The following is a 22,648-nucleotide window of genomic DNA, read 5'->3' on the forward strand; positions in this document are numbered from 1 at the left end:
GGCTCTCTCCTTCACCCAACAAAATGAAGCAAATTCCGCTTACGGTCTTGGGCCTGGGCCTCTTCGGCAAGTCTTTGTCGCAGCACCTTTCCTCAGCCGTCTCTCCTACCTAGTGAGCTGGTGGGGAACTGCCAGCAGTAGACACAGCCAGGCCCCGGATGGGTCCACACGTTCGTCTGGAACCAGAACCCCGAGGAAACTCCGAAAGTCAGAAACGACTCAGCCTCGGAACCCCGGGCCGTCGTACCGAGGCACGTCGGCGGAAGCATTAGGCGAGTGCTCCTGTGGTATCGTCACTTCCGCCCACACGGGCAAGCCGGAAGACTAGGGAGGTGGGGGCCCTGGCAAAGTGGCGATCTGGAGTCTAGGAAACGGGGCGTGACGGGGCCGGAAGGTGGCGGGAGGGGGCCGAGCCGGAGCGGGCGCGAGGGCCAGGCTTGGAGGCCCCCACCCTGGCTTGTCCGCCCCCGCCGCGGCTGAGGAGGAAGAAGAGAATGACCTCCAGATACACTAGGAAGGCGGTGCCACAGAACTTGGAGTTGTGAGTGAACTGCTCAGCTACTCCAGCCCGGGCCGGGGGGTGCCGAGGAGGGTCGCAGGCGCGCTGGGGACCCTTCCTGCCCAGTCCCTTGCTCCTTTTACCTTTCCCAGGGTGAGGAAGAAAATCTTTGGAATTCTCTCCTACCAGCTTTGCCGGACGTTGGCCCTTCTGTTTCCTTCTCCAGCTAATAAGGGCATGTTACTTGTGCTGTCCCAGAAACTTGGTCTGTTTGGCCTGCACTTCTTGAGCTTAGGGACTTGGTATCCTAAGGCATTTTGTAGTTTCCACGTGTTCCATGCCCCAGTGTCAATGGCCATTGACAACTCGTGAAACTGTTAATAGCTAAATGCTACAAGAAAGTTGAATACGTCTGGCGCCAACCACACTGCAAAGCTACTTATATGCATTAGCTCACAACTCTATCAATAAGGATACCAGATAGGAACTATTATTATTTTGCACAGATAAAGATCCCAGGTTTAAAGGTTGTAGCATGCCAGAGATCACACGGCCGGAAGGGGGTGGAGCTGAAGTATAAACCTGTTGTCTGATTTTGAAGCTTGTGGTCATAACCATTACACATAACTGCCTCCCCACCTCTGCAACTTAGTGTCGGAATCCTTGAGGATCAGTTTTGCTTTTGAGACTTTAGAGAGCAAGTGTGCTGTGTGCTAAGTCACTTCAGGCTTCTCCAACTCTTAGATACTCTCTGGATTGCCACAGAGGCTCCTCGGTCCATGGGTTTTTTCCAGGCAAGAATACCAGAGTGGGTTGCCATGCCTTCCTCCAAGGGATCTTCCCGATGTACGGATGGAACCTGGGTTTCCTATACTGCAGGCAGATTCTTTACCATCTGAGCCACCAGGGAAGCCCAGAGCAAGTATTTCTGGCTTAAAGACCCACCTCCCTCCCCTAGTGAAATGTTGTAATTTAGGAAGTAATGTCATCTATTTGTTAATACTTTAGACTTCCCTGGTGGCTTAGACGGTAAAGCGTCTTGCTTACAATGAGGGAGACCTGGGTTCGATCCCTGGGTTGGAAGATACAAAGGAAATGGCAACCCACTCCAGTACTCTTGCCTGGAAAATCCCATGGACGGAGGAGCCTGGTAGGCTATAGTCCATGGGGTCGCAAAGAGTCGCACACGACTGAGCGACTTCACTTTCACTATACTTTCAAAAATACTTTCACATCTTCATTCTTGTGACAACTCTGTAAGATGAGTATGATTATCTTAAGTTTTGCAGCAGATGAAATATAAGAAAGGTACATACCTTAAGATTATATAACCAATAGGTTTTGAGCTTGGGCTTTTCAACCCCAAATACCAATTTTTTTCCCTCCACTGAACTGTGTAATTTTAACAACCATACATTTATTAACTATTACCTACACAGAGTAATAACAGGCATGGTATTTTCAGTCACATATGGGTTTCTGTTTAAACTCTTTTCTAGCCTTATTCATTTTAGGCAAATTACTAAATTTTTGAGCTTTCACTTCTGCAATATAGGCTAAGACCTTATCTAAAAGTGATGGCATAGAGCTTGACACATAGTAGGTCCTCAGTAAGTGGTAATTTCCTTGTCCCTTCCCATCTCTATTTGGTACAATAGCCATACAAAGAAAATCAGTCTATGATCTTTCCTTGCCTTTCAGAAGCTTGTTATCTATTAAATAATAGGATAGACGCAGAAGCAACTCAGTTAAGCTTTTTAGGAACTAGGAGAAGAAAGTCATTTCCCAATCTAGGGAGCAGAGCTTAGCCAAAAACCTGGTTTTATAATTAATTCTGACCATTATGAGAGTGAAAAAAGTATCATTTATGGAAAAAAATTGTTGATTGCATTTATTGGACCAGAATTATTGACCCAGTATGGTTACGTTGTTGTTGTTCTTGTTTAGTCATCTCTTTTGCGACCCCATGGACTGTAGCCCACCAGGCTCCTCTGAACATGGGATGTCCCAGGCAAGAATACTGGAGTGGGTTGCCATTTCCTTCTCCAGGGGATCTTCCTGACCCAGGGATCAAAACCTGCATTCTCTGCCTTGGCAAACAGATTCTTTACCACTGAACCACTTGGTTATGTTACTTGTTCTCTATTGTTGATTTCATACTCCCTAAAGATAACTCTCCCAAAAGATGATTGTCTAGAAGTGTCAGAATAATGTGAATAATGACAATAATGAAGATTATATGCATTTAAATAAAAGTATATTAAAGGTACTTTTCCCTTTTGCTCTTACAATGATAATTTGCTTTGAAGAACTAATTTTAGTTTTCTAATAGTTCCAAATTATAGATATTAAAAAGATTTTGGCATAAGGATACAGCTTGACATTTTAAAAATGATAAATCTCGAGCATAATTGTATAGTGAATAATATATTGAAGAAAGTAGGGAAAACCGCTAGACCATTCAGGTATGAACTAAATCAAACCCCTTATGATTATACAGTGGAAGTGAAAAACAGATTTAACGGCCTAGATCTGATAGATAGAGTGCCTGATGAACTATGGAATGAGGTTCGTGACATTGTACAGGAGACGGGGATCAAGACTATCCCCATGGAAAAGAAATGCAAAAAAGCAAAATGGCTGTCTGGGGAGGCCTTACAAATAGCTGTGAAAAGAAGAGAGGCGAAAAGCAAAGGAGAAAAGGAAAGATATAAGCATCTGAATGCAGAGTTCCAGAGAATAGCAAGAAGAGATAAGAAAGCCTTCTTCAGCGATCAATGCAAAGAAATAGAGGGAAATAACAGAATGGGAAAGATTAGAGATCTCTTCAAGAAAATTAGAGATACCAAGGGAACATTTCATGCAAAGATGGGCTCGATAAAGGACAGAAATGGTATGGACCTAACAGAAGCTGAAGATATTAAGAAGAGGTGGCAAGAATACACAGAAGAACTGTACAAAAAAGATCTTCATGACCCAGATAATCATGATGGTGTGATCACTTACCTAGAGCCAGACATCCTGGAATGTGAAGTCAAGTGGGCCTTAGAAAGCATCACTACAAACAAAGCTAGTGGAGGTGATGGAATTCCAGTTGAGCTGTTTCAGATCCTGAAAGATGATGCTGTGAAAGTGCTGCACTCAATATGCCAGCAAATTTGGAAAACTCAGCAGTGGCCACAGGGCTGGAAAAGTTCAGTTTTCATTCCAATTCCAAAGAAAGGCAATGCCAAAGAATGTTCAAACTACCACACAATTGCACTCATCTCACATGCTAGTAAAGTAATGCTCAAAATTCTCCAAGCCAGGCTTCAGCAATACATGAACTGTGAACTTCCTGATGTTCAAGCTGGTTTTAGAAAAGGCAGAGGAACCAGAGATCAAATTGCCAACATCTGCTGGATCATGGAAAAGGCAAGGGAGTTCCAGAAAAATCTATTTCTGTTTTATTGACTATGCCAAAGCCTTTGACTGTGTGGATCACAACAAACTGTGGAAAATTCTAAAAGAGATGGGAATACAGACCACCTGACCTGCCTCTTGAGAAATCTGTATGCAGGTCAGGAAGCAATAGTTAGAACTGGACATGGAACAACAGACTGGTTCCAAATAGGAAAAGGAGTACATCAAGGCTGTATATTGTCACTCTGCTTATTTAACTTCTATGCAGAGTACATCATGAGAAACGCTGGACTGGAAGAAACACAAGCTGGAATCAAGATTGCTGGGAGAAATATCAATAACCTCAGATATGCAGATGACACCACCCTTATGGCAGAAAGTGAAGAGGAACTAAAAAGCCTCGACGAAAGTGAAAGTGGAGAGTGAAAAAGTTGGCTTAAAGCTCAACATTCAGAAAATGAAGATCATGGCATCTGGTCCCATCACTTCATGGGAAATAGATGGGGAAACAGTGGAAACAGTGTCAGACTTTATTTTTGGGGGCTCTAGAATCACTGCAGATGGTGACTGCAGCCATGAAATTAAAAGACGCTTACTCCTTGGAAGAAAAGTTATGACCAACCTAGATAGCATATTCAAAAGCAGAGACATTACTTTGCCCTCTAAGGTCCGTCTAGTCAAGGCTATGGTTTTTCCTGTGGTCATGTATGGATGTGAGAGTTGGACTGTGAAAAAGCTGAGCACCAAAGAATTGATGCTTTTGAAGTGTGGTGTTGGAGAAGACTCTTGAGAGTCCCTTGGACTGCAAGGAGATCCAACCAGTCCATTCTGAAGGAGATCAGCCCTGGGATTTCTTTGGAAGGACTGATGCTGAAGCTGAAACTCCAGTACTTTGGCCACCTCATGCAAAGAGTTGACTCATTGGAAAAGACTCTGATGCTGGGAGGGATTGGGGGCAGGAGAAGGGGACGACAGAGGATGAGATGGCTAGATGGCATCATTGACTCAATGGACGTGAGTCTGAGTGAACTCTGGGAGTTGGTGATGGACAAGGAGGCCTGGCATGCTGCGATTCTTGGGGTTGCAAAGAGTCGGACACGACTGAGCGACTGAACTGAACTGAACCCATCACCTACATTAAAACAGTTATCAAAATTTTAATATATTTGCTTCATATTTCATCTGTATATTTTTTCAGCCTGTCATCTGTGAAATATTGGAAAACCCCAGACATTATCATTTCCCCCCATATGCTTCAGTATGCATTTCTAAAAATTATATACATTTTCTTATTTAATAACCATAAGTCTGTAATCAAAGTTAATATATCTTTGGTATTATCTGATTGTTACTTCATAACCAAATTTCTCTGACAGACTAAAATATGTCTTAAGTTTCTATTTCATCACTGGAATCCACATTTCTGATCTCCACCACTGTTTCAAAGACAAGCTTTTGGTTATAAGATCATTGAATGAGAAGAAAAAAGCTCTCCACTAATTCAGCTCCACCATTTGAGAAATAATTTAAAGTACAAGCTCTGCTGAGTAGGTCTTTATCTCTATATACAAAAATGGTACAGTTTATTAAAATCTCAAACTATTCATCTGCTCTGAGCAGCCTGAGACAGACTATTTGTATTTGAATCCTGGCTCCATCACTTACTAGCCATATGACCTTAAGCAAGTTCCTTAATCCTTCAGTGCCTCACTTTCCTTTCTTGTGAAACAAGAGTATTACATTTATAATACACATTTGCATATTAAAAGCCCTTGGAAAACCTATTGTAAAGAAACCTGTGTAACTTTGTTTAACCTATGAAGTTATTTGACTATAGGGTTTTTTGTGGAAAGAAAGTCTACTATAGATGATTAGGACTGGAACATACAATAATTGACCCCAGAGTTTATTCTGAGGCTTCCCTAGTGGCTCAGATGACAAAGAATCTACTTGCAGTGTGGGAGACCCAGGTTCGACCCCTGGGTCAGGAAGATCCTCCGGAGAAGGGAGTGGCTACCCACTCCAGTATTCTTGCCTGGAGAATCCATGGACAGAGGAGCCTTACGGGCTACAGTGTATAGGGTCGCAAAGAGTGAGACATAACTGAAGCAACTAACACTTTAACTTTTTTCATAGTTTATTCTAATGCACATGTTGAACTCTCTAGAACAGCACGGTCCAATAGAAATATAATACAAAACACGTAACTTAAAACTTTGAGATACTCACACTAAAAAATAGTAGAAACAGGTGAAATTAACTTTTAAATCTTTTTAAGTAACTATGGACTTACAGGAAGTTACAAAAATAGTACATAGAGTCCCATGAACCCTTCACTCAGATTCCCCCAATGATGACAACTTATGTAACTTTCAAAGCCATGAAACTGACATTGGTACAGTACTGTTAAGTAGACTATAAACCTTACTCAGTCTTCATCAATTTTTATATCCACTCTTTTGTGTATGTATATGTATACATAGTTCTATGCAATTTGGTCTCATTTATATATTTATTTAACCACCAGTGCAATCAAGATACAGCGCTGTTCTATCACCACCAAGAAACATCCTTATATACCCCTTTATAGTCACTTCCATTCCTTTCTCCATACCCTGGAACCACTAATCTTTTCTTCACCTCTGTATTTTTCTCATTTGTGAATGTAATATAAATAGAATCATATAGTATATGTAATCTTTTGAGATTGGCTTTTTTCAGTAAGTATGATGCCTTTGCAATCCATCCAAGTGGTTGCATGTATCAGTTCACTCCTTTTTATTGCTAAATCATATTCCACTATGTGTGTAGAGATACCAAAGTTATTCACCTGTGAAAGGACATTTCAGTTCTTCTAATTTTTTTTTCAATTATAAATAAAGCTGCTCTGAATGTTTGTGTACAGATTTTGTGTGAACATAAATTTTCATTTCTCTGGGATTAACCCAGGAGTGCAATGGGTAGGTCTTATGATTAATACATGCATTTAGTTTTATAAGAAACTGTGAAATTATTCCCAAGTGGTTGTACCATTTTACATGACTACCAGCAATGTATGAGAAATCCAGTTTCTCCATATCTTCACCTCTATTTAGTGTTATCACTGTATTTTATCTTAGCTGTTCTAATAAGTGTGTTTTATACCTTATTATGTTTTCAATTTGCAGTGAAATAAGTTTTAATATATTTTGTTTAACCCCTGTATATCCAGAATATTATCATTTTAACACGTAACCAAAATAAAATAATTAGTGGTACATTGTACATTCTTGTTGTACTAAGACTTCAAAATCCTGTGTGTTTTATACTTAAAGTGTATCTCATTTCCAGCTGACCACATTTTAACTGCTAGTGGCTAATGGCTATTGCACTGGATAGTGCAGTTCCTGAATAGCAAGAAGTAGGTGACTTGTAGATCAAGTTACTGAAAGGTATATATTTTTTTCTTTACAAAAAATATAACTATTTTTCCATTTCACAGGAAAGGAATAACAAAACATGCTCTTAATCATCATCCTCTTCCTGAGCAACTGGATGAAATTTCCTTTGCCAATGACAGCCGGGAAAAAGACCTAAGTTCCCAAAGGTAATGACACAAAGTGTACTGTTTGCTTACTGCACTTGATAATGGCATAAGTTTTGGGTTTTTTGCCTTAGGATTGGTATCAAGCCTTGTACTGATGAAACAAAAGAATTTTTGTCACATTTTTCAATACCATTCAACTTCCATTCTGGAACAACTAGTGGAAACATACTTATTTTTGTAATCTTTGAAAAATAGTATTATGAGGTAGTTAAAAGCAGAAATGCAGGAGGAATCCAAACAGATCAGATTTTTAATCTTGGTTTTGCTACCTATTAGCAGAATAATTGGAGAAGGCGATGGCACCCCACTCCAGTACTCTTGCCTGGAAAATCCCATGGATGGAGGAGCCTGGTAGGCTGCAGTCCATGGGGTCACGAAGAGTCGGACATGACTGAGCGACTTCACTTTCACTTTCCACTTTCGAAATGGCAACCCACTCCAGTGTTCTTGCCTTGAGAATCCCAGGGATGGGGGAGCCTAGTGGGCTGCCATCTATGGGGTCGCACAGAGTTGGACACAACTGAAGCGACTTAGCAGCAGCAGCAGCAGCAGCAGCAGCAGCTGCTGAATAATATTGGGCAAGTTATTTACCTGGTAATAGTATCTCTTAAAGGGTGTAGTGAATATAAATGAGATAAAATATAGTAAATGCTGAGTAAATATTAGCTGCAATTATTATTTTAAGAAATAGGACAGAGGAGATGCTAACTTCACAGAGGGTTCTGAAAAGCAATTGTGGTATCATACAAAAACTATAGTCATAAAACCTTGTTTCAAAATCTAGTACTAAATTTCCAGAGTTTTTGTCTTCAAGTATATCACTAGATGTACTGGTGAGTTTTACATCACCAGATTGTTGTGAGGATAAATGCAGTTAATATCTGTGAAAGTGCTTAGTAAACTAAAAGTGGCATACAAGTTCACATACTATTCCTAGTATTTCTGAAATATCTTTAGTTTCTTGAGGGTAGATGTTATAAGTGAAATGTTAAAAAATATTAATTGTAAACTAAGACTAGAATTATTTAGAATGGCTGCCATCAATTCTGTAGGAATTAGGTCAGACCTTACTGTGATGCTTACATTTCAAATTCTTCATTTATTTTTATCTCTGTGGATGTATTTGTACAAATGTCTAACACCTAAAAGATTGCTGAGTAGTTAATGCTACAGAAACTTGAGGAAATAGAAGAATTTTTCTGTTTTCTCTTTTCCTTCCCACTTGTGCATTTAGTGAATCTGACATCACACAAGAATCACCTTTTACATCAGCTGACACTGGAAATTCAAGGTCTGCTTTTCCAAGTTATACAAGCACAGGGATCTCTACTGAAGGCAGCTCGGACTTCTCCTGGGGATATGGTGTGAGTTTTATGTTATTGGTCTCATGGAGTGCTTGTGTGACTGTTCTGGGAGTTAGGATTTGTCCGTTTGGTCAGTATATTTCATGCCTTCCCTCTCCTACATTTTTTATTTTATTTTATTTTATTTGGCCATGCCATGTGGTATGCAGGATCTTAACTCCCCAACAGAGAATCAAACAGTGAAAGTATGGAGTCTTAACCACTGGATCACCAGGGAAGTCCCTCCTACTTTGTTTATTTACCCTTTAAAATAGCTGTAAAGAAGGCATCAGTCCTCTGAGTAGTTGATCCTTAAAGATGCTTAGTGTTTGGCTTAAACAGCTGCAGGTCAGTATGGATCTGGGCCCTGGATCTACTGTGCTGTGCTCAGTCCACTAATGTGTCTCTCCACTACTAACGTTACCTTGTTGTTTAAAATGTTTTTGAAAGTTACTACTAAGCCATATAGACTCAGAAAATGTTTATAATATATTGTTAAATTTTAAAAAGCCCATTAAAAACAATGTGTAGTGTGATTCTAATTTTATTTACATATATTTTTGCTTATATATACTAGAAAAAAGATTAAAGGTGTTTACCTAAGATGTTATTCAGCTATTATTAATTAACTGAGTATTGTGATGAGGTTTATTTTTTTCATTCTTGACTATCTCCCATTGTATTTTAAATTGTATTTTAAATTTTCTTCAAAGAAAATTTAAAAGATAAATTTTATGCATGTTTATCGCCTTGATGCAATAGGTATTTTTATTCTGTTTGGGTTTTTTTGGCCACAAGGCATGTGGGATCTTAGCTCCCCAAAACCCATATCCCCAGCTTTGAAAGGCAAAGTCTTAATCACGGGACTGCCAGGGAAGTCTCTTAGTTTTTTTTTAAAGGGTATCTGATGCAGTGCGGTTGATGAGGAAAAAAAAATTGTACAACTTAAAGAAAATGGCATAACTTATGTATTGGGTATGCATGCGCTTGTGTGTGTATGAAAACAGTACACCGACCAAGATAGAGACAGTCAGCTTCCACAAGGCTCCTAGATGCCCTCTCCCAGTCCCAAAGATAACCACTATTCTGATCTCTATTACCAGGTTTACTTGTTCTTGCCCTTCATATAAATGGAATCCTATAGTATGTATTAACAGTTATATCTGGCTACTTTTGTTTAGAATTCTTTGGACAGTTCATACATGATATTGCATATATTTGTAGTCTGTGAATTGTCTGTCTATATTTCACACTCACTTATTTTTTAATTTATCGTTTTCATATTAATTAGGAGTTCTTTATCTTTTAGATTAGGTGTGGTGAAAGTCGCTCAGTTGTGTCCAACTCTTTGCAACCTCATGGACTATACAGTCCATGGAATTCTCCAGTCCAGAATACTGGAGTAGGTAGCCTTTCCCTTCTCCAGGGGGTTTTCCCAAACCAGGGATTGAACTGGGGTCTCCCACATTGCAGGTGGATTCTTTACCAGCTGAGCTACAAGGGAGGTATACTTTTTCTATTAAGGACTAAATAGTAAATATTTCAGGTTTTGCAGACTGTCAGGACCCTCAGTTCTCATTGAGAAGGCAGCTGTAGGCAGTGCATAAATAAATGGGCATGACAGGATTCCAATAAAATGTTATTAGAAAACAGGTTGTGGGCTGGATTTACCCCTCTGGTCATAGTTTGCTGACCCCTATTCTAAATACTTTTAATAGAGACTCTTAGGAAGCTGCATTGTGTCCCTTCACCCTGTAGAACTACAGAACTTTTGGTATTATACCCAGCTGAAAACTTATTTACCAACTGCTGTTACAGGTAGAGGTAGCTAATGAATTGTACAATAAGTCAGGAGATGGGGCTTTCTGGAATGCCATTTTTTCCATTTAGCCCCTTTCTCCTAATTCCTGCCTGGAACATGGACCTATGGCTAAAGGTAAAAACAGCCGTTTTGAACCATAAAGCATCACTAAGGATGGAAATGATAGAAGAAACTGAATCCTTAGTAGCCATGGAGCTACTGTATCAGCTGAGCTACCATATCAGCTTTTAATGCCTATCTGTAGATTAATTTTTTTATGGGAGAAAAATAAACTTGTTTAAGCCACTATTATTGTTTTTGTTAGTAGTAACTAAGTGCAGTTCATCACTAATACACTAATTCTTTGTTAAATGTATTGCAAATATCATTTCCTGATAAGTGGCTTTTGTAACTTTCACAAATTCTTCCATACTTAGGTCTTTAATCCCCTGGAATGGTTTTTTTGTACATTCATATAGAAGGAACATAATTTTAATTTTTCTATGTGGATAATGAATTGTTTCAGCACCATTTACTGACTAGTTCAGGATTTCTAAGCAAGGGCATTTTTGGCATTTTGGATATGGCTGTACAGAAATGTCCCATATATATAGCAGGATGTTTAGTATTCATCATCTCTGCCTATTAAATACCTAAAGCAACCTCTGGTCATTGTGATCACTAAAAATGCACATACACATTTCCAACTTCTTCCATGTGAAAGGAGTAGCATGAAAGTGTTAGTCGCTCAGTCGTGTCTGACTCTTTGTGACCACGTGGACTGTAGCCCTCCAGGCTCCTCTGTCCAGGGAATTCTCCAGGCAGGAATACTGGAGTGGGTAGCCATTCCCTTCTCCAGGGGATCTTCCTGATCCTTGTTGCATCCTTTTCTTGTTGATTTGCTGTTATCTCTGTTATAAATTTCAAAATATAAAAGGGTTTGTTCCTGGGCTATCTAAACTATTCTATTCTAAAATCATGTTACTACAACTGACTTTAATGAAACTATAATTTTATAATAATCTATAATATATGATAGGGAAGTCTTACTACACTGTTCATAATTGTATTGGCCAGTCTTTTTCATGTATGTTAGAATCTGATTATTAAATTGCATAGGTCAATTTGGAGAGGACACAGAGTCGGACACGACTGAAGCGACTTAGCAGCAGCAGTAGCAGCAGCAGCTATCTTTATGATAGTGAATTCTCCTAATCATAAATTTGATATATAAATCTATCCATTTAATATCCATTTCTTTAATGTCTTTTAATACATTTTTATAATTTTATCCATAAAAGTAATATACATTTGTTGAAAATCTATTCCTAGGTACCTTGCATGGTATATGAAAAATTGTATTTTTAATCTATTTTTGCTAGTATATAGGTGTAGAGTTCATCTTTTTTAAGGGAACTGAGTTCTAGGCTAATATTGACTTCTGGCAGAAATTTATATTCTTTGTCACATGTTTAAAACTTTGATATTTCATTTAAATATTTTAATAGATTTCTTATCTGTTTAACATAAGATTAGACTTTGATTGGATTAATTATTTTTACCTTTTTTACTATCATTATCACATACATAAAATTCATTCTTTTAAAGTAAACAAGTGTTTTTTAGTATATTCACTGTTGTGTAAACTATCCTAATTCCAGAACACTTTCATCATCCCAAAAAGAAACCCAGTCTCCATTAGTAATTACTCTCCACTTCTCTCTTCACATTGCCCCTGGCAACTACTAATATGCTTTCTGTCTCTATGTATTTGTCTGTTCTGATATTTCATATAAATGAAGCATATACTGTGTCACCTATTATATCTGGCTTATTTCATCTAGCATATATCCAGGTTTTATCCATGTTATAGCATATGCCAGTACTTCTTTTTTACTGATAAATAAAATTTCATTGCATTGCTATACCAATTTTGTTTATCCATCAGATGATGGACATTTGGGTTGCTTCACTTTGTTGCTATTATGAATAATGCTACTATGAACATTTGTGTATGAGTTTTTCTGTGGACATGTTTTGAATATTCTTAGGTATATCCCTTAGGAGTGGAATTGCTAGGTGATATAAAAACTTTATGTTTAATATTTTGAAGAATACATTTCTCTTTGAAATTTATACCTATAATTGTGATTTTGTTCAAGGTTCCTGGTTAGTATGTAAATAATATTGATATTTTCCTTGAATTACACAAACATTTCATTGGAGATTTCACATGTATGTCAGAGTAGGTTATTCCTTTGAAATCCATTATTTTGTTAGTAAGGTTGTATCTTAATTAATGAAGTTCAAGTTTTGTGATCAGTTGCTATTACTGCATACTGTGTTAACTTGAAACAACCTCCAACTTACAGAAAAGTTACAAGTATAGTAAAAAGAACATTTGTACCTTGATATCCATAAGGGACTGATTCTAGGACCCCCCATGAATACCAAAATCCATGGATGCTCAAGTCTCATATATAAAATGGCACCGTATTTGCATATTACCTACACACATCCTTTGATACACTTTAAATCCTCTCTAGATTATTTAAAATACCTAATACAATGTAAATGGGTTTTACATTACAAACCCATGGATGTGGAAGACCAACTGTTTTTTTCCTAAATGGTTTGAGAGTAAGTTACTGACATGATACTTGCACCAAACATTTTAGTGTGTATTTCCTTCAAACAAGGACACTCTGTGTAACTAAAGGGCAAGCATCAAATTTAGGAAATTAACACTGCTACCATCTAATACACAGATTCCGTTGAAGTTTCACTAGTTGTCCCAATAATATTCTTCTTGGCAAAATCTTATATCACATTGTCAGGTCTCTTTAGTCTCCCTCAATCTGGACTAGTTCTTCAATCTGTGATACCCAAGAAATGAGCTTGCTTTTCTCATTTCATTCTATTAGGTGGCACGTAATTCCCATTATTGATGTTGTTCACTTTAATCACTTAATGTGACTTTCCTTTGCATTTTAAAGTATTTTATGGGGAGGTACACTGAAATTATGTAGCTACTATCCTATTCCTCCTCTAACTTTCAGTTTATGGTTTACATCAGTATAGACTCAAGGATTCCTATTTTGTTTAGTTAGTTATAATACATAGTTATCATTATTTATTTTGAAGTTCCAATTGTCCCAGATTTTACCAGTAAGAGTTCCCTTCAAGCTGGTTTCTGTGCCATTTTGACATGTTCCCATCATTCTTTGAGTCTGTCTGACACAAGGTATCCAGGCTTATTTTGTATTTTCCTTGCCACAGCCATGGAATCAGCCACTTCTCCAACGAGCCCTAATTCCTTTTAGTGCCATGTTTAGAAACAAGATTTGGGTGCTAAGTGTGCTTACTGCTTTTTAGGTGTCACTGATTCCTAAACCCTCCCAGTCGACAGAACTAGAGAATAGAAGTATTCTTCTGATTCCACTGTGAAATGACCCATTTCATTCTAGTTTTTTCCTTTTGCAAATTTGTAACTTCTCTGATAGAACATGGTTCCCCTTATAATTAATATATTTACTTATTTGATTAATTCCCCTGAACATAACCAATTCCCCACTAATTCACTGCCTCCTAACCTCTGCAAAGCCCTTCTCACTCCACATATGTTTTCAACACCCTGTGCTGGGTCACTGCCCCTTGCACCCTTCCACCCACTGAGTGGCCTCACCCTGCTCAGTCAGACATCCAATGTTGTCCTCGCATCCATGTACCTTCCTCACACTTGGCTGTCACCCTGTGTGGGGCTGCCTACTCCCTGTATGGTAACTTCCCTCACTTAAATGTGGTTCTAACATTATAAGCTGACTGCTCTTCCACATGGACATCCTCATCTCACTTGTACTCCATCACTCTGCAACAAACTGCTTCCCATGCAAACACCCACTGTGACAGATTACATTTTCAAAAGCCATGCTAATATGTATCCCATCTAACATGCTCTTCTTACAAGATACTAATACTCCTCCATTGAGAGAAAGGCTCTGTGTTCTTTCCCCTTGAACCTGGAATGGACTGTTTAACTGCCTCAACCTACAGAATGCAGTGAAAGTGATGCTGCATGATTTTTTAGGTTAGAAAGCAACGCAGCTTCTATCTGGCTCTTTTTCTTTCTCTCTCTGGATGCTTAACCTTGAAGTTCAGCTACTGTATTGTGAGAACATTTAAACCACATGGAAAAGCCCAGGTAGTGAGAAACTGAAGCCCCAGCTGAAAGCCAGTATCAACTGCTAGATATTTGAGTGAACGAGCACTCAGATACTTTCAGCTCCAAGCCTTTGAGCTTTTCAGCTGGTATCTCACCTGCAGAGAAGAGACAAGCCATTCCTGCTGTGAGATATGTAAATTCCAGACACGTAGAAACCTGGAGAGAGAACACATGATTATTGCTATTTTGAGCCATTTCGTTCTGGAGTAATTTGGTACACTGCCAAAGTAATTAGAACACCCTTCTCACACTGCTCAGGGTCAGAAAAACTGCTTAGATGTTCTCTTTCTCTCTCTTAGGCTCCTACCATACAAGAGGCCATCTTCCTACACAGATGCCCTTCTTACTGTGCTTGGGTTTCAATGTCTTATACCAGGCTGCCTTGCCAGGTTGATGCTTTCCTTATTCTGTTCTGGCTTTGAAACTCCATGCTGTCTTTTGAGGCATTGGTGAACAGGCAGCATATACCTATAATCCCTGAGAGAAAAGAAACTCATAAGGTAGGCCCCTATTTAACCTAGCTTCCTGCCTGGGAATAATTTTCTGACTATGGAGTTGTAAGACAGAGTCCAAACAAAGCATAGTGGTCCCATTTTGCTGAGTAACAGAAATCGGAATTCTGGGCAGATGAAGCAGTTAGAATCTTTAGGACACGAGGCGATAAAGAACACCAGAAGATAATTGGGTAAATACAAAAGTCTATATTATTTGGTGATTTCTCTAAGGGATAACTAGCTGAATAAAGCAAAAAAGTACAAGATGGAGTTTATATTTATAGAAGTAAAAGATGAGACAAATACAACTCAAAGGATGGATGAATATAAACAGAAGTATAGTGTTATAAAGTTATTACATTTGTGATAAAAAGTTATTACATTTGTGTCAGGTATTGAGAGAGAAGTGAAAAGTATATGAAGAGGGAGGTATGAAGTGGTAAGATGTTGACTGACTAGACTTTGATAGGTTAAGAATGCACATTATTAGCCCTAGAGCAAACATTAAAAATTTTTAAGAAGAATAAGCTAAGATGCCAATGGGAAAAATAAAATGGAATAGTAACAAATATTTGATTAACCTAGAAAAAGACAGGAAAGGAAAAGAATAGGACCCACCTCCCAAAAACGGGGCAAATGGAAGAGTAATAGCAAGATGGTAGATTTCCATCCAACCATGTCAACAATTAAAACAAATGTAAATAGAATGGGTAAAAAATGGATAAAGTGCAGAATGGATTAAAAAAAAAAAGACTCAACTGTATAGTATATGTGTGCATGCTAAGTCACTTAATCATGTCCAACTCTTTGCATCCCTGTGGATTGTAGCCCGCCAGGCTCCTCTGTCCATGGGATTCTTCAGGCAAGAATACTGGAGTGTGTTGCCATGCCCTCCTCCAGGGGATCTTCCTGACCCAGGGATCAAACTTGCAACTCTTATGTCTCCTGTGTTGGCAGGCAGGTTCTTTACCATTAGTGCCACCTGGGAAGCCCATATACTATATGGAAAGAGATTAACTCTAAATATAAAGACACAAATAGGTTAAAATTAAAAGGACAGAGAAAATTATACACACAATAAGCTGACGAGGTTGTATTAATATGATACAACATAAACCTAAAGACGCATAGTTGATCACTGGGAAAGAAGAATGTGTTTTAGTGATAAAAAGGCAGTTTGGGGCCCTCCCTGGAGGGTCTGGTGGTTAAGACTCCATGCTTCCACTGCAGGGGGCACAAACTAAGACTCTATATGCTGTGCGGCCAAAAACAAACAAACAAAAACCTGTTTAAAACAAAATATAGTAACACTTAGGGCAGTTTGCCTTAGCTGAAGCTACCATACTGAATACCACAGACTGTGTGGCTTAAACAGTAGATACTTATTTTCTCACAGTTCTGGAGGCTAGAAATCCAAACTTAAGATGCCATCAGGGCTGATTTCTGGTAAGGCTACTCTTCCTGGCTTACTGTATCCTCTCTATAACCTTTCTCCTGGGCACGAGCATAGGTAGAGAGATCTCTGGTTCTCTTCCTCTTCTTATAAGAACACTAGTTCTATCAGATTAGAGCTCCATCCTTGGGACCTCATTTTACCTTAATTTCCACCTTAAAGGCATTAACAAAATAGCATCACATTACAGATGAGGGCTTCAACATAAGAATTTGAGATGACACAGTTCAGTCCATAACACAGTATACGAGGAAGATATAACAATTCTAAATAAATAAACATCTAATAGAGTCTCAAAATGTATGAAGAAAAACTGATAAAATTAAAGAGATTAGGTTAAACCATAATTATTGTTAGAGATTTTAGTTATTAATAAAGCAATTAGAAAATCAGAAATAAATAAAAGATCTGATGGTATACCCAACAAATGCAGAGTACGTATCCTTCTTAAGAGCATATGGAATGCTCGCAAGGACAGACTGTATGATGGACCATAAAGTATCTCAATATTGTTCAAAAGATTAAATCATACAGTGTATGCTCTCTGATTACAATAGATTTAATAGAAATCAATAATTATAAAATACCTATAACAATTCCCAAATATTTGGAAATTAAACAACACTGCTCTAAATATTAAATTTCAAGGAAAATTAGAGGGTATTCTGCAACTACATGGCAATAAAACGACAAAACATCCAAATTTATGGAGGCAGCTAAAGCAGTCCTTAAAAAGACATCTATAGCTTTAAATACTTATTTAAGAAAAGAAGAAAGCTTTAAAATGAATAATCTAAGTTTCTACCCTAGATGCTAGGAAAGAAGAGTAAATTAAACCCAAAGTAGAATGACAGAAATAATTAAAAGCAAAATCAATGAAATAGAAAATAGGTAAATAAAAGAGAAAATGAATAAGTTCAAGAGTTTACCCTTTGGAAAGATTAATAGTAAGCCCTCTAGTGGTATTAGTCAAGGAAAAGCAAGAAAATGCAAATTATAAATATAGGGAATGAAAGAGGAGATGTCACTACAAATTCTAGAGACATTAGTAAAACACTATTAACATAATAATATAAATAGTTTTATGCCAATAAATTCTGTAACTTAGAAGAAATGGACAAAGTCCTTAAAAATCTGACAGCTGTAAAACTCTTAAACTGAATCAATCTATTCTCACAGAGAAAGCACCAGGCTCAGATGGAAGAACATACATTTGTGGAAGAAATAACAGTCACACAACAATTTATAGATCAGTGTACTACTGATGTCAAAACCTGACAAAGGCAATATAATAGGAGAAAATTCTGAGGTGGGATTTGTAAATAGTATGACAGAGTGAGTATCCCCCAAAGCAACAATAAACTGAATGTAATCGTCAAAAGCAACCATTTCAGGATTCTGAAAATTAACTAAGGTACACAGAAAATGGAGAAGCAGTTATTCATCAAAATTAAGAAAACTTTGAGTTAGGAACACTAAAAGTCTATTCAACGTTAAAGGATGCTGTGCTTAGTTACTCACTCGTGTCCAGCCTCTTGTGACCCCATGGACTGCAGCTGGCCAGGCTCCTCTGTCCATGGAATTCTCCAAGCAAGAATACTGGAGTGGGTTGCCCTCCTCCATGGGATCTTCCCAACCCAGGGATCAAACCAGGTCTCCCGCGTTGGATTGAGCGGGAGCCACCAGGGAAGCCCAAGAGTAAGGAGTGGGTAGCTTATCCCTTCTCCAGGGGATCTTCCCTACCCAGGAATCAAATGGGGGTCGCCTGCATTGCAGGCGGATTCTTTACCTGTTGTACTACCAAGGAAGCCCCTGAAAACTAGCAGTTTCACTACCAGAGAGGTCTCAATAGATTTGGAGTGGAACTTGGATGGGCTTTATATCCAATAGCATTTTTAACATCAGTACTACACTTAGCGACATATGGAGAAGGGAAAACAGTGGCTCAGATAGTCTGAAGTTTCAATACTAACTGGAGCGAAAAATGGATTGGCAGACTATTCAGAAATTTACCAAGCATCTGAGAACTAAGTCACGGGAGGCCCTAATAAACTCTCCACATAGCCATGCAGGAAAGAACAGAGAGGGCCCAAACTATGCACACATCCCTGGTTGATGTGAGTTAGCACACAAATGCAGAGGAGATATGAGAGGGCACAGAAATTAAGAGCCATCAAACTGCTTGAATTTGAACACAAAGTAAACTTTAAGACAGAAAATACCACGAGAAAAAAGGACATTTCCATAATGATAAAAAGGCCAATTCTTTAGGAAAATAAAATAGTTACAAATGTATACACACCTAACAATGAAGCCTTAAAGTATATGAAGCAAAATTACAGAATTTAAAAGAGAAATAAGAAACAAAAAATTGTAGCTGGAGACTTCAGTACTCCACTCTTAATATTCCATGTAACAACTAAACACAATCAGGAAGGATATTGAAGACTTAAACAATACTATTACCTCCTGACCTAACTGAGTCCACCCAATGACAAGAGAATATATAATCTTCACATAAAAAACAAATCTCATAAATCTAAAAGGATTGAAATTATACTGGGTATGTTCAACCATGTTGGAATTAAGTTAGAAATGAACAATGATATAAATTAGGTATCTCCCAAGTAGTTGACAATTAAAACGGTGCTCTTCTAAACAACTGATGAGTTAAATAACAGTCTACAGGGAAGTCAGAAAATATCTTGAATGAAAGGGAAAAACAGAATATCAAAATTTACAAGATACAGCTAAAGTGGTGCTTAGAGGGAAATTTACAGCTTTAAATACCTATGTAAAAAGAAAATCAAGCTTACAGATATGGAACAGATTTGTGATGACAGAGGTGGGATTGGGCGTGGGTGAAATGGATGAAGAATATCAAAAGATATAAACTTTCAGTTAAAAAATAAGTCATGAGGATGTAATATACAGCATGGTGACTATAGTTAAAATACTCTATTACACAGTTGAGAGTTGCTAAGAGAAAAGATCTTAATTCTCATCACAAGGAAAAACATTCTGTAATAACGTATGGTGACTCACTGTGGAGATTGATTTGCTTTATATACAAATATTGAATTATGTTATACACACCAGACACTAATATAATGTTGTATGTCAATTATACCTCCATGGAAGAAAAATGCCTATAGAAAAAAAGGAGCATATTTGAATCACTAACATAAGCTTCCATCTTAAGAAACTAAAAAAGAACAAATTAAATCCAGTGCAAGCAGAAGGAAGGAAATAATACAGATGAGAGTAGAAATTAATGAAACAGAAAACAGAAAAACAATAGAGAAACTCAGTAAAGTTCTTTGAAAAGAATCAACAAAATTGACAAGTCTTCAATTTGATCAAGAAAAAATAAGACAAATTAACAAGATTAGAAATGAAGGCAAAGACATAACTACTGACCTTATGGAAAGTAAAAGGACTAAGGAAACATAATAAGCAACTTCATGTCAAGAATTTAGATAACTTAGATATATAACGGACAACTTTCTAGACTAAAAGATTTTAATAAATTACAAAAGTTACTAGAAAAGAGGGACTACATATAATGGAGTAAAACTCAGACTTAAAATAGGTTGCGCACAATTAACAATGTCAGTTGACAATGATTCTGTATCTTTAAAGTGCTAAGGAAAAAATGAGTGATGCATCTCCATCATATATATGATAAATAATAAAATTATTACATAAATATGATATACTGTCATTCAGTGTGCATGCATGTAGAGAAGGCAAAATAAAGACATTTTAAATATCTATAGAGTAAGAGTTTCCCATTCCTATATACTCAACTAAAAGAATGATTAAAGGACAGACTGAAGCAAAAGGGAAATAAAGCCAGAAGAAAGAAATGGGGTACAAGAAGCAACAGAGAGTAAAATAATTGGCAAGCTTTATTGGTAGTTACTAAAACAAATAACAATAACATTTTATGTGTTAAAAACAACACTAATGCTGAAATTCAGTATAAGATGCTGAGAGGGGAATTAAAGAATATCAAAGATAAAAATCACACAGAAGATGTTTACAGGGAAGCTGAAGCATATCAAAGTCCTTTTAAAAAAAATTTTTGTTTTACATAATTGGAATGTCATTTATCAAAGTGGCAAAAGATGTCTCAAACCCCTACATCCCTTTCTGTTCCTTTCAGTCATCTTGTAAGCTAAAGGAAGGAAGGTTTAGACTAGAAAGGAACCTTCAAACTTTTTAAACTGCAACCCACATTAAGACATATAGTTGATATTGCAACCCAGTGTGCGTACATAAGATAAAACACAGACTTCCCTGGTGGTGGTCCAGTGGTTAAAACTCTGAGCTCCCGCTAAGGGGGCCTAGGTTCGATCCATGGTCAGGGAACTGGATTTCACATGGCACAACTAAAGATCCTGCATGCTGCAACAAAGATCAAAGAGCCTGTGTGCAGCAACTAAGAAGTGATGCAGCCAAATAAATGAATATATATATATGAATATAAATATAAATATATATTTGTGTTGAGTCTTTAAAGTTAAACCTATCTGTGTGCTTAAATCTATCTCTGTGCTCAGTCATTCAGTCATGTCCGACTCTTTTTGGCCCCATGGACTGTAGCTCACTAGGCTCCTCTGTCCATGGAATTTTCTAGGTAAGAAAACTGGAGTTGGTTGCCACTTCCTTTTTTTTTTTTTGGATAGTACCTGACTCACTGTTAAGAGTTAAAATACATATTTCTTATCTTATATTTTTAAAAGAAGGTGTTAACTTTTCTTCCTCCAGAATGTAAAAGGGCACATAAAAAAGATGAAGTAGAGCAGGCAGAGAATCAGATAACATGATCAGACTCCCATCCCTCTGGCTGCTGCAAAAGGACAGATGATAGGGTAAAGAGCTAACCTAAATTGTGAGGTGAAAACTGTAAACTACGAAATGATATATTTTTAGGACTGACTGTCTACCTTAAGCTCTAAAAAAAATACTAGAACCAAATAACTGTAATAAAATTAACAACCATTGTCTTTGAGTGGTAGAATTATTGATAATTTTTATTTTTCTTTATTTGTTTCTGTATTGTATGATAAGAAAATGTTGCTTAGAAACTGCTGTTTCTACGAATTCTCTTTAAATAGGAATAGGAAGGCCATCTGAATATTCTAAGATTGAAAAACTGACTAACTTAACTTTTCTTTCACACAAATGGACTAAATATTGAAAACGAAACAAAATCTGATTGCTTTCAACCTTTATGATTATGATTCTTAACAGAGACTGAAGCTCACCTAAGTATTTTGGGGTGATAATTTCTTTTAGGAACTTGATCAAAATGCCACTGAAAAAGTCCAGGCAATGTTCACAGCCATTGACGACCTCTTGTATGAGCAAAAGTTGAGTGTACATACTAAAAGTCTCCAAGAAGAGTGCCAACAGTGGACATGTAGCTTTCCTCATCTCAGGTATTGGAATCCTGTATATTCATGGCTAATACTAAAATTTGAAAAGCAGATTTCCAAGAAACCTTATATTCTAAAATCTTAATGGGCATGGATTTGTATCGTTAAGGTGATATGGTATAAAGCCTCAGATGATAGAAAACTCATGTTGATGGAAGTTTCTCAGAGTTTTCATAACTAGTTGTCCTAATCAAGTAAAACAGTTTCTATACCAGTAGCTGTGATCTGTATGTGTCCAAAAGAGACCTTCTTTTGAACAAAAGCATCAGAAAATGTATTTGATTACACTACTGTCTATAAGTAAATTCTTATACATGTATACTTGAAAGCAGACATAGGCTATTAGGAAGCTTCCCTTAGAAACCACACTACTACACATACTTAAAATTTATAAAGCTTCATGT

The 22,648-nt window shown here is 37.4% G+C and overlaps 2 protein-coding genes across 11 annotated transcripts in view; one reads left to right on the forward strand and one right to left on the reverse strand.

Moving 5' to 3' along the window:
* ECD (ecdysoneless cell cycle regulator) overlaps window positions 1-178 on the reverse strand; it is a 30,938-nt gene extending 30,760 nt beyond the window's left edge. For both annotated transcript variants that reach the window (XM_042240998.1, XM_042240997.1), the window contains exon 1: window positions 44-178. The gene's annotated coding sequence lies outside the window, so the exon portion shown is untranslated. The remainder of the gene's footprint in view (window positions 1-43) is intronic.
* A 127-nt stretch (window positions 179-305) lies between these two features.
* The window catches only part of FAM149B1 (family with sequence similarity 149 member B1), a 53,495-nt gene continuing 31,152 nt past the window's right edge, over window positions 306-22,648 (forward strand). For 8 of the 9 annotated variants that reach the window (XM_012105273.5, XM_042240999.2, XM_012105274.5 and 5 more), the window contains exons 1-4: window positions 306-541; window positions 7,383-7,487; window positions 8,722-8,851; window positions 22,105-22,247. In XM_012105273.5, coding sequence (XP_011960663.1) covers window positions 495-541; window positions 7,383-7,487; window positions 8,722-8,851; window positions 22,105-22,247 — 425 coding nt within the window. In that variant the 5' untranslated portion in view covers window positions 306-494. Of the gene's footprint in view, window positions 542-7,382; window positions 7,488-8,721; window positions 8,852-22,104; window positions 22,248-22,648 lie in introns of those variants that run through there. The other variant, XM_027962206.3, reaches the window with a different exon arrangement.

Source organism: Ovis aries, chromosome 25 (genome assembly GCF_016772045.2).
Source record: "Ovis aries strain OAR_USU_Benz2616 breed Rambouillet chromosome 25, ARS-UI_Ramb_v3.0, whole genome shotgun sequence".
In the NCBI taxonomy this organism is placed as follows: domain Eukaryota; kingdom Metazoa; phylum Chordata; class Mammalia; order Artiodactyla; family Bovidae; genus Ovis; species Ovis aries.